Source organism: Dama dama, chromosome 12, assembly GCF_033118175.1.
Source record: "Dama dama isolate Ldn47 chromosome 12, ASM3311817v1, whole genome shotgun sequence".
Classification (NCBI taxonomy): domain Eukaryota; kingdom Metazoa; phylum Chordata; class Mammalia; order Artiodactyla; family Cervidae; genus Dama; species Dama dama.
The window spans coordinates 47,941,175-47,957,271 of NC_083692.1; the positions used below are offsets into that span (position 1 = coordinate 47,941,175).

The window sequence follows — 16,097 nt, forward strand, 5'->3', positions numbered from 1 at the left end:
AACAAGTGAGCCTAAATAAATGACCACTTTCACCCCCTTGTGTCAGGGCAGAAGTTAGATACTGAAGAGACATGCAAACAGAGGAAGCCGAAACAAACAAAGAAGAGGGAACCGCTTTGGAAGTGACAGGTGCAACAGATTAAAACCCTGTAGTTAGCACTGGATACATTGGAAGGGGCCTATAGACCCTGAGAAGTATAAGCTGGAACAAGGAACTATCTGAACTGACCCCACATTGCCCTCAATGGCTCCAGAGAAATTCCTAGATATATTTTACTATTATAATTTTTTAATTAAAAATTTTTTTACTTTTAAGTTCATTACTCCTTTAAATTTTTAAAATCTACTATTAACTTGCAAAAAAAAAGACCCTATTTTTAAAGCAAATTTCATATATGTATATTTTTATAACTTTTGTGATTTTGTTTTGTTTTTTTAATATTGTAATTTTGAGAGTCTAACCTCTACTCTGGATTTTTAATCTTTACTTTTTGGTATTTGTTATCAATTCCAATTTCCTTGGAAGGAAAGTTATGACCAACCCAGATAGCATATTAAAAAGCAGAGACATTACTTTGTCAACAAAGGCCCGTCTAGTCAAGGCTATGGTTTTTCCAGTGGTCATGTATGGATGTGAGAGTTGGACTGTGAAGAAAGCTGAGCGCCAAAGAATTGATGCTTTTGAACTGTGGTGTTGGAGAAGACTCTTGAGAGTCCCTTGGACTGCAAGGAGATCCAACCAGTCCATCCTAAAGGAGATCAGTCTTGGGTGTTCATTGGAAGGACTGATGCTGAAGCTGAAACTCCAATACTTTGGCCACCTCACGCAAAGAGCTGACTCATTGGAAAAGACCCTGATGCTGGGAGGGATTGGGGGCAGGAGGAGAAGGGGACGACAGAGGATGAGATGGCTGGATGGCATCACCGACTCGATGGACATGAGTTTGAGTAATCTTCGGAGTTGGTGATGGACAGGGAGGCCTGGCGTGCTGTGATTCATGGGGTCGCAAAGAGTTGGACACGACTGAGTGACTGAACTGAACTGAACTGAATCATTTCTGTACCTTTAAGAATCCAATATTCAGTACATTTTTACTTAAGAGTGTGATTACTGGCTTGATTGCTCTCTCCCCTTTTGACTCTCCCTTTTCTCCCCCAGGTCACCTCTATCTCTTCCCTCCCACTTCTCTTCTCTGCTTAACTCTGTGAATCTCTTTGGGTGTTCCAGGCTGTGGAGAACACTTAGGGAACTGATCACAGGCTAGATTGGTCTCTCTCCTTTTGACCCCCCTCTCCTCTCCTCCTGGTCACCTCTAGCTCCTTCCTCCCTCTTCTCTTCTCTATGGAACTCTGTGAACCTCTCTGAGTGTTCCAGACTGTGGAGAGCAAATAGGTAACTGATTACTGGATAGACTGCTCTCTCCCCTTTCGACTCCCCCTCTTCTCCTGGTCACCTCTATCTCCTTCCTCCCTCTTCTCTTCTCCATGTAACTCTGTGAACCTTTCTGAGTGTCCCCCACTGTGGAGAATCTTTTCACCATTAACCTAGCTGTTTTATCATCAGTGCTGTATGGATGGAGACGTCTTGGGGCTACTGTAAGAATAAGACTGAAAGCCAGAGGCAGGAGGCTTAAATCCAAAACTTGAGAACACCAGAAAACTCCTGACTCCAGGGAACATTAATCAACAAGAGCTCATCCAAAAGCCTCCATACCTATACTGAAACCAAGCTCCACCCAAGAGCCAACAAGTTGCACAGCAAGACATACCAAGCTAATTCTTCAACAACACAATAACATACCCTGAGCACAAAAATATAGGCAGCCAAAAAGTCACATCAAACCCATAGACATCTCAAAACTCACAACTGGACACTTCACTGAACTCCAGAGAGAAGAGATCCAGCTCCATCCATCAGAACACCAACGCAAGCTTCCCTCACCAGGAAACCTTGACAAGCCACTCGTCCAACCCCACCCACAGGGAGGAACCGCCATAATAAAGAGGAACCACAAACTTCCAGCCTACAGAAAGGCCACCCCAAACACAGCAATCTAAACAAGATGAAATGGCAGAGAAATATTCAGCAGGTAAAGGAACATGATAAAAGCCCACCAAGCCAAACAAAAGAGGAGGAGATAGGGAGTCTACCTGAAAAAGAATTCAGAACAATGATAGTAAAAATGATCCAAAATCTTGAAAACAAAATGGAGTTACAGATAAATAGTCTGGAGACAAGGATTGAGAAGATGCAAGAAAAGTTTAACAAGGACCTAGAAGAAATAAAAAAGAGTCAATCAATAATGAATAATGCAATAACTGAGATCAAAAGCACTCTGGAGGGAACCAACAGTAGAATAACTGAGGCAGAAGAGATAGGATAAGTGAGGTGGAAGATAGAAGGTGGAAATAAATGAAGCAGAGAGGAAAAAAGAATAGAAAGAAATGAGGACAATCTCAGAGACCTCTGGGACAATGTCAAATGCCCCAACATTTGAATCATAGGAGTCCCAGAAGAAGAAGACAAAAAGAAAGGCCATGAGAAAATACTTGAGGAGATAATAGTTGAAAACTTTCCTAAAATGGGGAAGGAAATAGCCACCCAAGTCCAAGACACCCAGAGAGTCCCAAACAGGATAAACCCAGGGCAAAACATGCCAAGACAAACAGTAATCAAATTAACAAAGATAAAACACAAAGAACAAATATTAAAAGCAGCAAGGGAAAAACAACAAATAACTCATAAGGGGATCCCCAGCTGATCTTTCAATAGAAACTCTTCAAGCAAGAAGGGAATGACAGGACATACTTAAAAGTGATGAAAGAGAAAAACCTACAACCCAGATTACCGTACCCAGCAAGGATCTCATTCAGATATAAAGGAGAATTCAAAAGCTTTACAGACAAGCAAAAGTTCAGAGAATCCAGCACCACCAAACCAGCACTCCAACAAATGCTAAAGGATCTTCTCTAGACAGGAAACACAGAAAAGGTTTATAAACTCGAACCAAAAATAATAAAGTAAATGGCAATGGGACCATACTTATCAATAATTACCTTAAATGTAAATGTGTTGAATGCCCCAACCAAAAGACAAAGACTGACTGAATGGATACAAAAACAAGCCCCCTATATATGCTGTCTACAAGAGATCCACCTCAAACCTAGGGACATATACAGACTGAAAGTGAAGGGCTGGAAAAAGATGTATCACGCAAATGGAGACCAAAAAAAAAAGCAAGAGTAGCAATACTCATATCAGATAAAATAAACTTTGAAATAAAGACCATGAAGAGACAAAGAAGGACACTACATAATGATCAAAGGAAGAAGATATAACAACTATAAATATATACGCACCCAACATAGGAGCACTGCAATATGTAAGGCAAATGCTAACGAGTATGAAAGGGGAAATTAACAGTAACACCATAATAGTGAGAGACTTTAATACCTCACTCACACCTATGGATAGATCAACTAAACAGAAAATTAGTGAGGAAACACAAACTTTAAATGATATAATGGACCAGTTAGACCTAATTGATATCTATAAGACATTTCACCCTAAAACAATGAATTTCACCTTTTTCTCAAGTACACACAGAACCTTCTTCAGGATAGATCACATCCTGGGCCATAAAATCTAGCCTTGGTAAATTCAAGACTATTGAAATCATCTCAAGCATCTTTTCTGACCACAATGGAGAAAAGACAATCTCTTTAACAAGTGGTGCTGGGAAAACTGGTCAACCACTTGTAAAAGAATGAATCTAGAATACTTTCTAACACCAAACACAAAAATAAAATGGATTAAAGATGTAAATGTAAGACCAGAAACTATAAAACTCCTAGAGGAAAACATAGGCAAAACACTCTCTGATGTAAATCATAGCAGGATCCTCTATGACCCACCTCCCAGAGTAACGGAAATAAAAAAAATAAATAAACAAATGGGACCTAATTAAACTTAAAAGCTTTTGCACAATGAAGGAAACTATAAGCAAAGTGAAAAGACAGCCTTCAGAATGGGAGAAAATATATATTTTTAAATTTTTATTTTATTACTGGACTGGCGATCTGTTTCACACTTGATAATATACATGTTTCGATGCTGTTCTCTCAGATCATCCCACCCTCGCCTTCTCCCACAGAGTCCAAAAGTCTGTTCTTTACATCTGTGTCTCTTTTGCTGTCTCGCATATAGGGTCATCATTACCATCTTTCTAAATTCCATATATATGCATTAGTATAATATATTGGTGTTTATCTTTCTGCCTTACTTCACCCTGTATAATGGGCTCTAGTTTTATCCATCTCATTAGAACTGATTCAAATGCATTCTTTTTTATGCAAACTAGTACAGCCACTATGGAGAACAGTGTGGAGATTCCTTAAAAAACTGGAAATAGAACTGCCACATGACCCAGCAATCCCACTGCTGGGCATACACACTGAGGAAACCAGATCTGAAAGAGACACATGTACCCCAGTGTTCATCACAGCATTGTTTATAATAGCTAGAACATGGAAGCAACCTAGATATCCATCAGCATACGAACGGATAAGAAAGCTGTGGTACATATATACAATGGAATATTACTCAACTATTAAAAAGAATGCATTTGAATCAGTTCTTATGAGGTGGATGAAACTGGAGCTTATTATACAGAGTGACGTAAGTCAGAAAGAAAAACACCAATACAGTATATTAACGCATATATATGGAATTTAGAAAGATGGTAATGATGACCCTATATGCGAGACAGCAGAAGAGACACAGATGTAAACAACAGACTTTTGGACTCTGTGGGAGAAAGTGAGGGTGGAATGATCTGAGAGAATAGCATTGAAACATGTATATTATCGTATGTGAAATAGATCACCAGTCCAGGTTGGATGCATGAGACAGTGCGCAGGGCTGGTGCACTGGGATGACCCTGAGGGATGAGATGGGGAGGAAGGTGGGAGGGAGGGTCAGGATGGGGAACACATGTACACCTATGGCTGATTCATGTGAATGTATAGGAAAAACCACCACAATATTGTAAAGTAAATAGCCTCCAATTAAAATAAATAAAAAGAAAAAAAAAACACTACCATGTGTAATGTTAATGTTAATGTGTAATGGTAATTATACACTACCATGTGTAAAATAAGATAGCTCATGGGAAGGCACAGGGAGCTCATCTCAGCTCTGCGGCAACTGAGCGGGGTGGGATAGGGGGTTGGGTGGAAGGGAGACTCATGAGGGAGGGGATATATATACATATATATATATACACACACACACGACTGATTCACATTGATGTACTGCGGAAACCAACACAACATGTAAAGCAATTATCCTCCAATTAAAAAAAAATACTAACCATCCAACAGTTTGCCATGATACACCGCCATCCCAGCTACCCGTCCAATAAACTTGAAGTAAGAGAGGTGATCTTCATTACACAGTCCAGAGTTGGGATTTATCTGTAGGGTATAATTATCCCTGTAAAGATAATCACATTTAAATGCTCCTTTCTATATTTCATATAAAAATTTTAATATGACAAGTAATTATAAATCGTCTCCCTCTTTTTACAGTTGTTCAACTCTATTACAACCATATTAGACCACTGGATTTAATGGTTTTAAAAACAGTCATTTTGTTCAAAAGGTGGAAACAATTAAAATGTTTTTGAAAGCTAAATGGATAAACAAATGTGGTACAGACACATAATGGGATATTACACAGCCTTCAAAAGGAAGGAGATTCTACCACATACTGCTACATGGATAAACCTTGAGAACACTATGCTAATGAAGTTAAGTCAGTTACAAAAGGTCAAATACGGTATGATTCTACTTATACAAGGTACTGAGAACAGTCCAGTTTATAGAGACAGAAAGTAGAATGGTTAATGCCAGGGAATGGGGGAGATCATGTTTAAAGGATACAGAGTTTCAGTGTGGGATGATGAAAAAGTTCTGGAGGTAGATGGTGGTGATGGTTGCACAACAATGAATGCTTTTAACATGATAAGAATGGTAAATTTTATATTATATATATTTCACTATAACTTTTAAAAGTTATTTCTGAAACAACATTAGTTACCCTCTCCCCTTTTCTGGAGCATTGTGACTTACATTTCCCTCCCATCACCTCCCTCTGTTATTTTCAAAACAGTGATTTTCTTTTTTTCTGTACACAGTCATTGTAAAGGTACTTACGTAGCAGAATACTCAAACAACCCATAATAAGGGTTAAACATCTCCTTCGAAATCAGAAAGAACCATTCTCTGGCAACTCCTCCATAATCTAGTCCCTTTTCACCATCAAACTCAATCCACAGCCTAGCCTTGAGGAAGTCTGCTCTCTTGACCCCCATAACCCTCCTGTAAGAGTCCTCAAGGACAGTTGCACGGCGAAGTTTCATTTCAAATTTGTTTGGAATGTCATTCTGAAAATTCAGAGAAGAGAGACTGTTTAAATCAGTTCAACACATATTTCTCTCATGAACATTATAAAATTCACTGTATTCTACTCCTGTGCCCAAGATCTTTTTTCAGGGATAACAGGCCTAGGTATATTGTCTTGTATTCCTTCCACAGTATTAAAGAACTCATGCATTTTCTCTGGTCACGTAATAATAAAGACTTCTCATTTTCACATCTGAAGAAGCAGCTACTGATAGTAACACTCACATGAAGGCATTTCATGAGCAGTCATTTCCTCTTTAAGATCCAAGAAAGACATTCTGTGACTGACAGTCAAGTCACTGCCTGCTATCAATACTTGTCTGCCTGTCAGCTTAGGGTTCTCCCCTGGCCTCCATATTTCCTCTCTGGAGCGGTTTACTTCACTCATTAACAGGTGCTAACTTTTACAGACTGTGCCAGCACTGTTCCCAGAATTTTAATGGGTTAACTCATTTACTCCTCATAACAACATTATGAAGAACCTATTATTGTCTTCATTTATGGATGAAGAAACTAAAGATCCAAGTTAAGAAAGTCTTAGCTTCTGAGCCTCTGTTCTTAATGAATGAGCTACATCGCCTCACTTATCTTTTATACACAATTTGCTTATATGACAAATGTAGATAACTATGCTTTTAGGTAGACCTTACTGTAAATTATATAGAAATATATCTGAATATTTTATTTTTGAGTATTCTGTGTGCAATGTTCCAGTGGAAACCATGAAAAGAAAACATGCCACCAACATTCTATAGAATCAAGAAAAGGAAAGAGGGCTAGCTCTAAATCAATTTCACTCACAAAATACTTAGGAAACATGCAAAGCCCTTAGAAACATAATGATATAAGCAGTTTAGATAAGCAATATAAGTATAATGTAAGTTTTGTGGAGCAACTAAGCCCATGTGCCACAACTGCTGAGGCTGAGGGCTGCAACTGAAGTATGGTATACTTCCTCTCTGTGTCAGCAGCAGAGGAAGTAAACCACAAACAGTTTCCTCTGCTGCTTATGCAATTTAAAAAACTGGTAAGACTGGAGAAAAGCAATTTTATAATTTTAGACAGTGGGCAAACTACTAGTGCAGGTAAGTGACTCAACAAGCACTTACTCAAGGCCCACTCTGGGCCAGGTCCATGCTAGGTAGGTACTGCAAAGGGGCCAGAGATGGGAGGAAAAGGGAATGAAAACATGGCATAAGGTGTGGTCACTTCTTCAGAGAGTTTATAATCTGGTGTGTGTGTGAGAAACAAATGTAAATGTTACTAATTCTGAGATTTAAAAGAGCAGAAAAATTGCTAACAATAGAAACAGAAGCAAAGTGTTGTAGGCAAAAATAAAACTGAGCTATTAATTACAAGTGAGACAACCAAGGAGGCTTCGAGAGAACATCCTGGCTGGGGTGGAAAGGGAGAGAAGGACTGAGGAACAGCAAGCAGGGAGAAGAGTCCCAGCCATCCGAGAGCTGGATGGTACAGAAGGGGGAGGGGAAGAAGAGAAGGGATTCCAGTAGAAGGAGTTGCAGAAGCAGTCTGAGGCCGCAGTGTAGACGGTGTGAAGGCTGCCTAAGAAGCACTGCTTGAGCAGGGAGTCGCAGGATCAGGCTTCTTGCTATGTTCTCAGGGGCTGACGCCATCAGATCTAAAAGGTATTTCAATGGAGCTTTCCCAATGGCTCAGTGGGTAAAGACTCTGCCTGCAATGCAGGAGACATAGGACACTGGGGTTCGATCCCTGGGTCAGGAAGATCCCCTGGAGGAGGAAATAGCAACCAACTCCAGTATTCTTGACTGGAAAATCCCATGGACAGAGGAGCCTGGAAGGCTACAGTCCATGGGGTCGCAAAGAGTCGGAAATGACTAAGCAGCTAAGCACACACGAGGGGAGACAAAAGACACACGGGTCAGTGAAAGACCCCTGAAACAGCCTGAGTGACAGAAAATGAATGGGCCCTCTGAGTGAGTGACAGCTACAGAAGGGAGGCCATAGGAGCAAATTCCACATCTGAGCTGAGTGGTGGATCATGCATGGGTTCTGGAGTCAGGTGACTCTGTGTTCAAGTCCTGGCTTCAGCTTTCCTAACGCTTCATTACCTCATCTAAAAAATAGGGACGATAAAAGTATCTACTCTTAGGGAGCTGTTTTAGGAATAACTGGGACAACGCATTGCATGTGCTGACACAGTGCCTGGCACACAGTGATCTCAATAATGATTAGCCACCCTTAATCCAAACTAATGACATGTTAAGGATGAGGTGGAGGGAAAGGATAAAGGCAGCTCAAGGCTTTGGAGCACTGCTTCACACATTTTTATCTCCGCCTTGATGTTCTGCTCTTCTGCTGTGATGCAATGTGTCCAGACAGGAGTCTTATTTCTTAAATCCTGCTTGGGACATTTTGTTAAACTGAGGATTCAGATTCTCAGCCTCTTCCTCAGGCTCTTCTTCTGGAACAGCTTCATATCTCTTAATCTTTTCTTTCATAATTTCATCTTCTTATATACCTTTCTTGCATTCTGGGTAACTTCTTCCCTTAATCCCCAATATGGTATGACATGTGAGTCAGAAGCATGGACTCTGACACAGCACCACTTGGTTTGTACCTGGCTTTGCTGCTAATAACCATGGAACTTGATCACACTGCTTAGTTTCTCTGAGCCTCAGCTTCCTCAACTTTAAGATGTGATAATAATAGTCCTTTCATTATAGAGTTACTGCAGAGATTACACAGGGATCATACATGTAACTTAAGAAAAATGCCAATATGTGGTCAGAACTCAATAAAAATTACCACTTTCACTATGGTTTTGTGTTCTGTGACCTGCTGCTTAGAGAGTATCAGCCATTAGACACTGTAACGTGTGTTTATAAGTGTTCATATTGGCAAATGGAGAAGCTAATACTTCTATTCCACCAGTGTCTTGTCATTAAGAGTGAAAATATTTACCATATAAGTAATTCAAAACAGACTTAGAATCCCAAAGAATTTTAAGAAGTAGAAAACAAATTTCCAGAGCAATTTTAAAACAAGGTTATTATTGAAGATGAGTTTAAAACACTGAAGATATTTTAAGATTTTATTAAGGCATATTTGCACTAAATAAGTACTGCATTTCATTTTTGTCCTGTTTTGGATGAGAAAAATTTGTGGCAGCAGAAGCCATCTTGAATCTTTGGAAAACCAGGCTTCCGGCTTGGAAGGCAAGGAAGTGTAGCCCAATGTAGCCACCTAGTGGCAGTATTCCTGAACTGCAGGGCAAGGGGAGACGCATGCGCAAATCAGAAAGGCGTTAAAAAACGGTCATCCCTCACAGATACAGAGAGCAGGGCTTCCGTGGGGGCTTGGTGATAAAGATTCCACCTGCCAACGGAGGAGACATGGGTTTGATCCCTGGTCCTGGGAGATCCCACATGCCACGGGCAACTGACCCCGTGCGCGGCAACTACTGAACCTGTGCTCTAGAGCCCAGGAACCGCAACTACTGAGGCCGCTGTGCCCTGGAGCCCGAGGGCACCGCAAGAGAAGCCACCATGATGAGAAGCCCGCGCACTGCCCTGAAGAGAAAGAAGCCCCTGCTCGCCACAGCTAGAGAAGAGCCCACACAACAGCGAAGACCCAGCACAGCCAAAAATAAATAAATAAATAATATATATACACAGAGAGAGAGAGAGAGAACAAACTAGTGATTATGGGTGTGGGAGGGGCAAGACAGAGGTGGGGGGGAAGGGGTTATTATGGAATTATATAAAACCATGTGTATGAAACCTTTGAAAACTGTAAAGCATTATGGAACTTAAAGACTCTTTCAATTTAAAAAAGTTAATTACTTAAAAAAACAGTCATAACCAATAGCAATGAAATAGGTGGGCAGATTTAGTGCCAAACACATTGAATTTGTGGTGATGGAGAAAGTGTTCTGAATATATCCGATAAGCAAAAGGAGATAACAAGAGGACTGCTCCAATCACAGCCGTACATTCAAATTATGCAGAGATATATTATACCTGAAGCTGTAAAGAATTGAGTAACTAACACTGGAAAACAGCAGTCCAAGCAGAAGCAGAATCCAGAGTCCTCCTACACAAGCAAAGTCTAGGCCACAGGATAATCTCCTGACTTACTCTTGCTCAGTTTCTACAAAACCCAAACCCCACAGACCCAGGAGGAACTCTAGTTAGATTTCTTCAAAAGCAAATTTTTAAAATTATTTCTCTATTGCAAGGCATATTGAAACATACAGACATAAAATAACTAGACTCTAATCATATAGCTACTAAAAAAATAAGCACCCTTTCCCTAAAAGAAGCTATTCAAAATTGTTCATATATAATAAACTCTCTATTACTTTTTCAAATGTACTTCTCACGCTTTCAGTCCATATGACAAACATTCCTAAGAACTCATTATAAGTATCACTAACCTGCTTCTTCAACTTTCTTCGGAAGAACTCATACTTTCTTTTGTAATCCCTGGAGTAGGGCACTGCCTAGAGTTAAAAATTTTGGAAAAATAAAGAAGGTTTAAGTTGTTTTATTCTGGAACAATTTAAAAAACTCCCCTCTGGGTATTTTATGAACATAAGTTAAAGGCATTAAAAGAGAATATTTGGAAAGAAAAGTTTAATTCAAAGAAAAAGAAATATAAAACTTAAAAAATTTTAATTTCTCTGTTTAAGATAAAATTGTATCCAGCAATTCTTATGGCTGCAATTTTCATCATGCAGTATTCTTGAAATGCAATAGGCCAGAAACAGGAAATGTCTTCCAAGTAAAGAAATATTAGAAATGAAAATTTCCATTTCTAAAGAGACTTTCAAAGTGATTTCTCCATTAAAGGAACAATTTGAAAAATGTACTTTTTCCTTGAACTCTGAGGAGTTGCCTTTTTTATCCATTAAAAGACTAAACATGGAGTCACAAGAGTAATCTGAAAGAATTGTATCTTCAATTTTACTTATTTTTGTGAATAAGAAAACAATTATAATCTGAAAAAGAAGCTATATAAAAGAGGAGAATTATTTTCCTATCATTAATCTGACTCAAGAATAGTATAAACATCATACATAGTAATACTTGTACTTTAAATATGAATGTCTTATATACCAGTATTTACAATGATTTCAAGCAAAAAGTTCAAGACATGACCCTGATTTGACAAGGCACTGTTGGCTTTCTCATCAGATACACTCTGGGTTCCTCTCTGATTTACTGAGGATTCCAGCATTCTTTTTTCAGATTATTTCAAGTACCAGTCTGAGCACAGCAGCCTTGCTGAGTTAGTGTCACTGAGTTAACTTTCTGGCTCACTGGCATCCCAAGGTTGTTGTGTAGAGTAGAGGTAACGACTTTAAATGCCCTTTTCAAATAACTGAGACCAGGTGTATGGGTGGTGGGGAGAGGAGAGATTTGCAAATGTGCTTTCCTCTCAACACCTTTATTTAGTGCTATACCCTTCATCATCTGTCCTTGAAGAGACAAGTAAGAGGACAACCCCATCAAAGGATGCTGATACAAAGAGACTTACTGGTCCAGTTATTGCTACATGCTGCAAACGAGGGTCTTCCCATTGTGTTTTTTTACTATCTGAAGAAAGAAAAAAAAGAGGTTCTTTATTCTCATGCACAAAATTTGATATTACAAAAGATAATGTAATGGAAAAAAAATCACATTGCACATACTGTGATTTATGTAAAAGATTCTTCCATCAGTGTGAGTTCTTTCTTCCCATCCTGGCTATAATGAACAACATATTTCAATTATATTAGGAACAGGTTTTCAGTGTATGGGCAGAAAAATGGTTTTGGTTATATGGTTGATTTAATTTGTATATTCCATTCTTAGTAGAGGACATCAACACTTAAACAATAATATTAATTATTAATTAAATAATTAAGTTGTGAAAGAACTACTGTATTTCGAAATACAAATGTTTGAGACAGTCAAGTTAGATGGGTGATAGTTCTATAAACTTACAGGTAAAGGCCCCAGGTCACTGGAAGAATCAAGTGATGTCTTTCCTCTCAGATGAGCTGGAATTTTCAGTCTTGGATCTTCCTTTTTTTGGTAGAGTAAATAAAGAAAACAATATATACACACAAACTTTAAAATCACGAAAGTCAATCTGTTACTATGTTTTCTAATATCAATGAATTCACTTTCATTTGCTTACTCAATGAAATAATACGTTCTCATCTAAAATCTCTCATTCATAGGCTACAATATTCAGTTCTAAGGGACCCTGGCAATCCAGTGGTTAAGACTCCATGCTTCCACTGCCCGGGGCATGGGTTTGATTCCTGACTGGGAAACTAGAATTCTACATACCGTGTGGCATGGGCAAAAAAAAAAATTTTTAATTTAAAAATTTTAAAAAATTCAATTAGATCTTGAGGAGGATCCATATTAACTTACTTGCCCTTTCACAAAAACCATTTAGAGTATTTTGCCCATGCTTTAAGGATTATGTCACTACACAGGGCTCTTCTCTGAATAAAAACTGGTGTAACAGTGGACATAAAGCTGGAGCACGTGTTATTTCTGAGGCCTTGAACGTGCTTTTTGGTACCTAGACAGGTGCTAAGGTGATAATTTATTAGATATTTATTAGATAATTTATTAATTTTAAGAGATAAGAAGGTAAGCTCAAAAAGGTTATTAAAGGCAACTCAAATTATTGAAAGAACAGAATTTAATTTATTTGGATTTATATATTATCATTTCAATATTGTTTTATTAAATAATGTATTAAATAATTTTAATTTAGGCATATTGGTAACTTTTAAACAATTTATTAATAAAAATCTCTGCATTTACTGATAATTTTCAGTAGTTTTTCTATTAGTGGTGAACCAACTGCTCAACAACTTTAAACCTTATCTTAAAATAAAAATTCTTAGTCTACTTAGCTCATAAGGCTTTCTGGATATTATGAGGTATGGATTCAAAAGTACTTTGGAATTAGAGGCCTCACATAAAGGGAAACGATTATGACTAAATATCTTCCTGGGCATTTATGGCTAAGGAGCTAAAAACTGCAAATACAAGAAACACAAGACTTCTCTGGTAGTTAGGACTCCACACTTCCACTGAAGAGTGGAATGGGTTTAATCTCTGTTTGGGGCACTAAGATCCCACAAGCCATGTGGCATGACCAAAAACAAAACAAAAGCCCACTGCAAACAGGAAATAAATGTATCTCTTTAACAATCCCCCTCAATATTAAAAATAGGTATAAATATACTGAATAGAAATAATACTATTAAGAATTCAACATACATTTAAATAAGGACTAGGAATGGATTGGGTAGTCATTCCCTTCTCCAGGAGATCTTCTGGACCCAGAGATCAAACCTGGGTCTCTACTGCATTGCAAGCATATTCTTAACCATCCAAACCACCAGGGAAGCCCTTATTAATGTATACTTATAAAGATTATCAAGAACTACATGTAAGTGATTGTTACTGTTATTACAAATTTAAACTGGAAACCACTGCAGTTACCCAGGTGGTGGTTTTGGTGTTGTGGTCAATGAAGAAAGGCCTCCCGTTTGGTGCGTGCCGGACCTCCCAGCCTTTGGGAAGGAATCCTTGCTCCATTTCAGATGGTTGGGTCACCTGTTGTGCTGCATCACTCGCGGGGGCCTGTGGCTGAGGGCCTGCAGAAGAACCCTGGCTTGACAGCAGCTGACCGGTCTCCACTGTGGCCTAGCACATTAATTCAATTATGTAGTAATGTTTACAGAGAACACACAAATAGCTGTGGTTAAAAAGGTAACTGAATCTGCAAACAGGGCACACACTTCTAAACAGGCCTAAAGACTGGAGGTTCATTTCTCCAATAAAGTGCTTTGTCAAAGTTTGTTTTTAAAACAATTTAAAATTTTTCAGCTAATTCTTGAGCAGTAAGATGCGGTTAACAGTCTGTTAACCCTAGTTGCAAGGAAAGCTGCAGTGACAACTAGAAAAGGTTGTTTTTGCTCACCCCAAAGGCTCACATTGAGTGGGAATTTCCCACACACAAAAATGGGTTCAAATGGTGGGTAGACAAAATAAATGGTAAATAGCCACTACAGAAATGGATAACTGAAATGTAATACATTCCTGTGATAAAATATAAGGCAGCTAAAAAAACTGGACTACATCTATATAAAAACCAACATGATAGGATTTTAAAACAATAGTGAGCAAAAAATATTTAGAATTACATAATATCTTTATTAAATTTGACACATGGACATAAATAATATTTTGCATTGCTTAGCTCTCTACTAAGTACATAAAATAGCAATGGCACCCCACTCCAGTACTCTTGCCTAGAAAATCCCATGGATGGAGGAGCCTGGTGGGCTGCAGTCCATGGGGTCGCTAAGAGTCGGACATGACTGACTGACTTCACTTTCATTTTTCACTTTCATGCATTGGAGAAGGCAATGGCAACCCACTCCAGTGTTCTTGCCTGGAGAATCCCAGGGACGGGGGAGCCTGGTGGGCTGCCGTCTATGAGGTCACATAGAGTTGGACACGACTAAAGTGACTTAGCAGCAAGTACATAAAATAGGCAGGAAGAATTCCCAACAAGCTCACAGTGATAGTTCCCTCTGAGTAGCGGGGCCAAGTGCTTGGTTAAAAGATAAAATCTTTTCTCTGTAAGATTTTATTTTTAAAAACAAAAAATCTAGAACCAATACGGTGAGCTGTTAATGGTGGTAAATTCAGGATGTTAAGAAAATGGATACTTATTATGTTATTCCCTGTACTTTTCAGTTTTAAAAAATTTCTCAAGAGAAATGGTGATATTTTCCTAAATGCTTACAAAGAAATATTATTAACACAAAAGGCAAACTGTTGCCAAGGACAGAGTGTCCTTATGACAAAGTTCTTTGATAGATGCTAATCACCAAGATTATTTTTTAGCAAAATAACGATCTTAACCATTCCAATTACAAAATTACCCAGTGAACCAGATCATTTACTTTGTCCTCCTAGTCCCAAATGGACTTGTTTTACCTAATAACCAGTAATGACTCATGTGTATTAGAGATCTGCAGCAAACGACAGATAGCACCAATATCAGAAAATAATTAGAAGCATCCAGCACCTACTACTCACTGATGTATTATAATAGCTCCCATAGAAATATGATGGTTTAAATTGCCTAAGAAAACACCATAATGAACAGACTGCAGGGTACCTGTACAGTGGGCTTTATCCAGGTAGTAGTTCTGCAATTGTGATCCACATAGTACGATCTTCCTCTTTCATCTTGTTTTTCTTCCCAACCTGGTGGTAATCCAGATGAAGTAGGCAAAAGCTACAGTGAAGAATAACAGAATTTAATATTAGTAAGAAAGAATCCTTCTTATTTATTGTATTTTATCATTACTATTTTTAAAAATATTTATTTTATTTATTTGACTGTGTTGGGTCTTAGCTGTAACACACGGGATCTTGGTTGCTGCATGCAGGATCTTTTAGCTGCAGCATGTGGGATCCAGTTACCTGATCAAGGATTGAACCCAGGTCCCCTGCATTGCAATCATGGAATCTTAGCCACTGGACCACCAGGAAAGCTCCCAGAAAGAATCCTTTTTAAAGGACCATATCTCCTTTTTCACTGATAACCCTCTTTAAAATGAA

General features: G+C 38.6%; 1 protein-coding gene across 7 annotated transcripts in view; it reads right to left on the reverse strand.

The window, feature by feature from the left end:
* Positions 1 to 16,097, reverse strand: part of NEDD4 (NEDD4 E3 ubiquitin protein ligase) — a 132,794-nt gene that overhangs the window by 15,325 nt on the left and 101,372 nt on the right. For all 7 annotated transcript variants that reach the window (XM_061157213.1, XM_061157215.1, XM_061157218.1 and 4 more), the window contains 8 exons: positions 15,652 to 15,771; positions 13,962 to 14,165; positions 12,435 to 12,515; positions 12,140 to 12,194; positions 11,986 to 12,044; positions 10,883 to 10,948; positions 6,217 to 6,446; positions 5,373 to 5,494 (listed from right to left, as the gene is read on the reverse strand). In XM_061157213.1, coding sequence (XP_061013196.1) covers positions 5,373 to 5,494; positions 6,217 to 6,446; positions 10,883 to 10,948; positions 11,986 to 12,044; positions 12,140 to 12,194; positions 12,435 to 12,515; positions 13,962 to 14,165; positions 15,652 to 15,771 — 937 coding nt within the window. The remainder of the gene's footprint in view (positions 1 to 5,372; positions 5,495 to 6,216; positions 6,447 to 10,882; positions 10,949 to 11,985; positions 12,045 to 12,139; positions 12,195 to 12,434; positions 12,516 to 13,961; positions 14,166 to 15,651; positions 15,772 to 16,097) is intronic.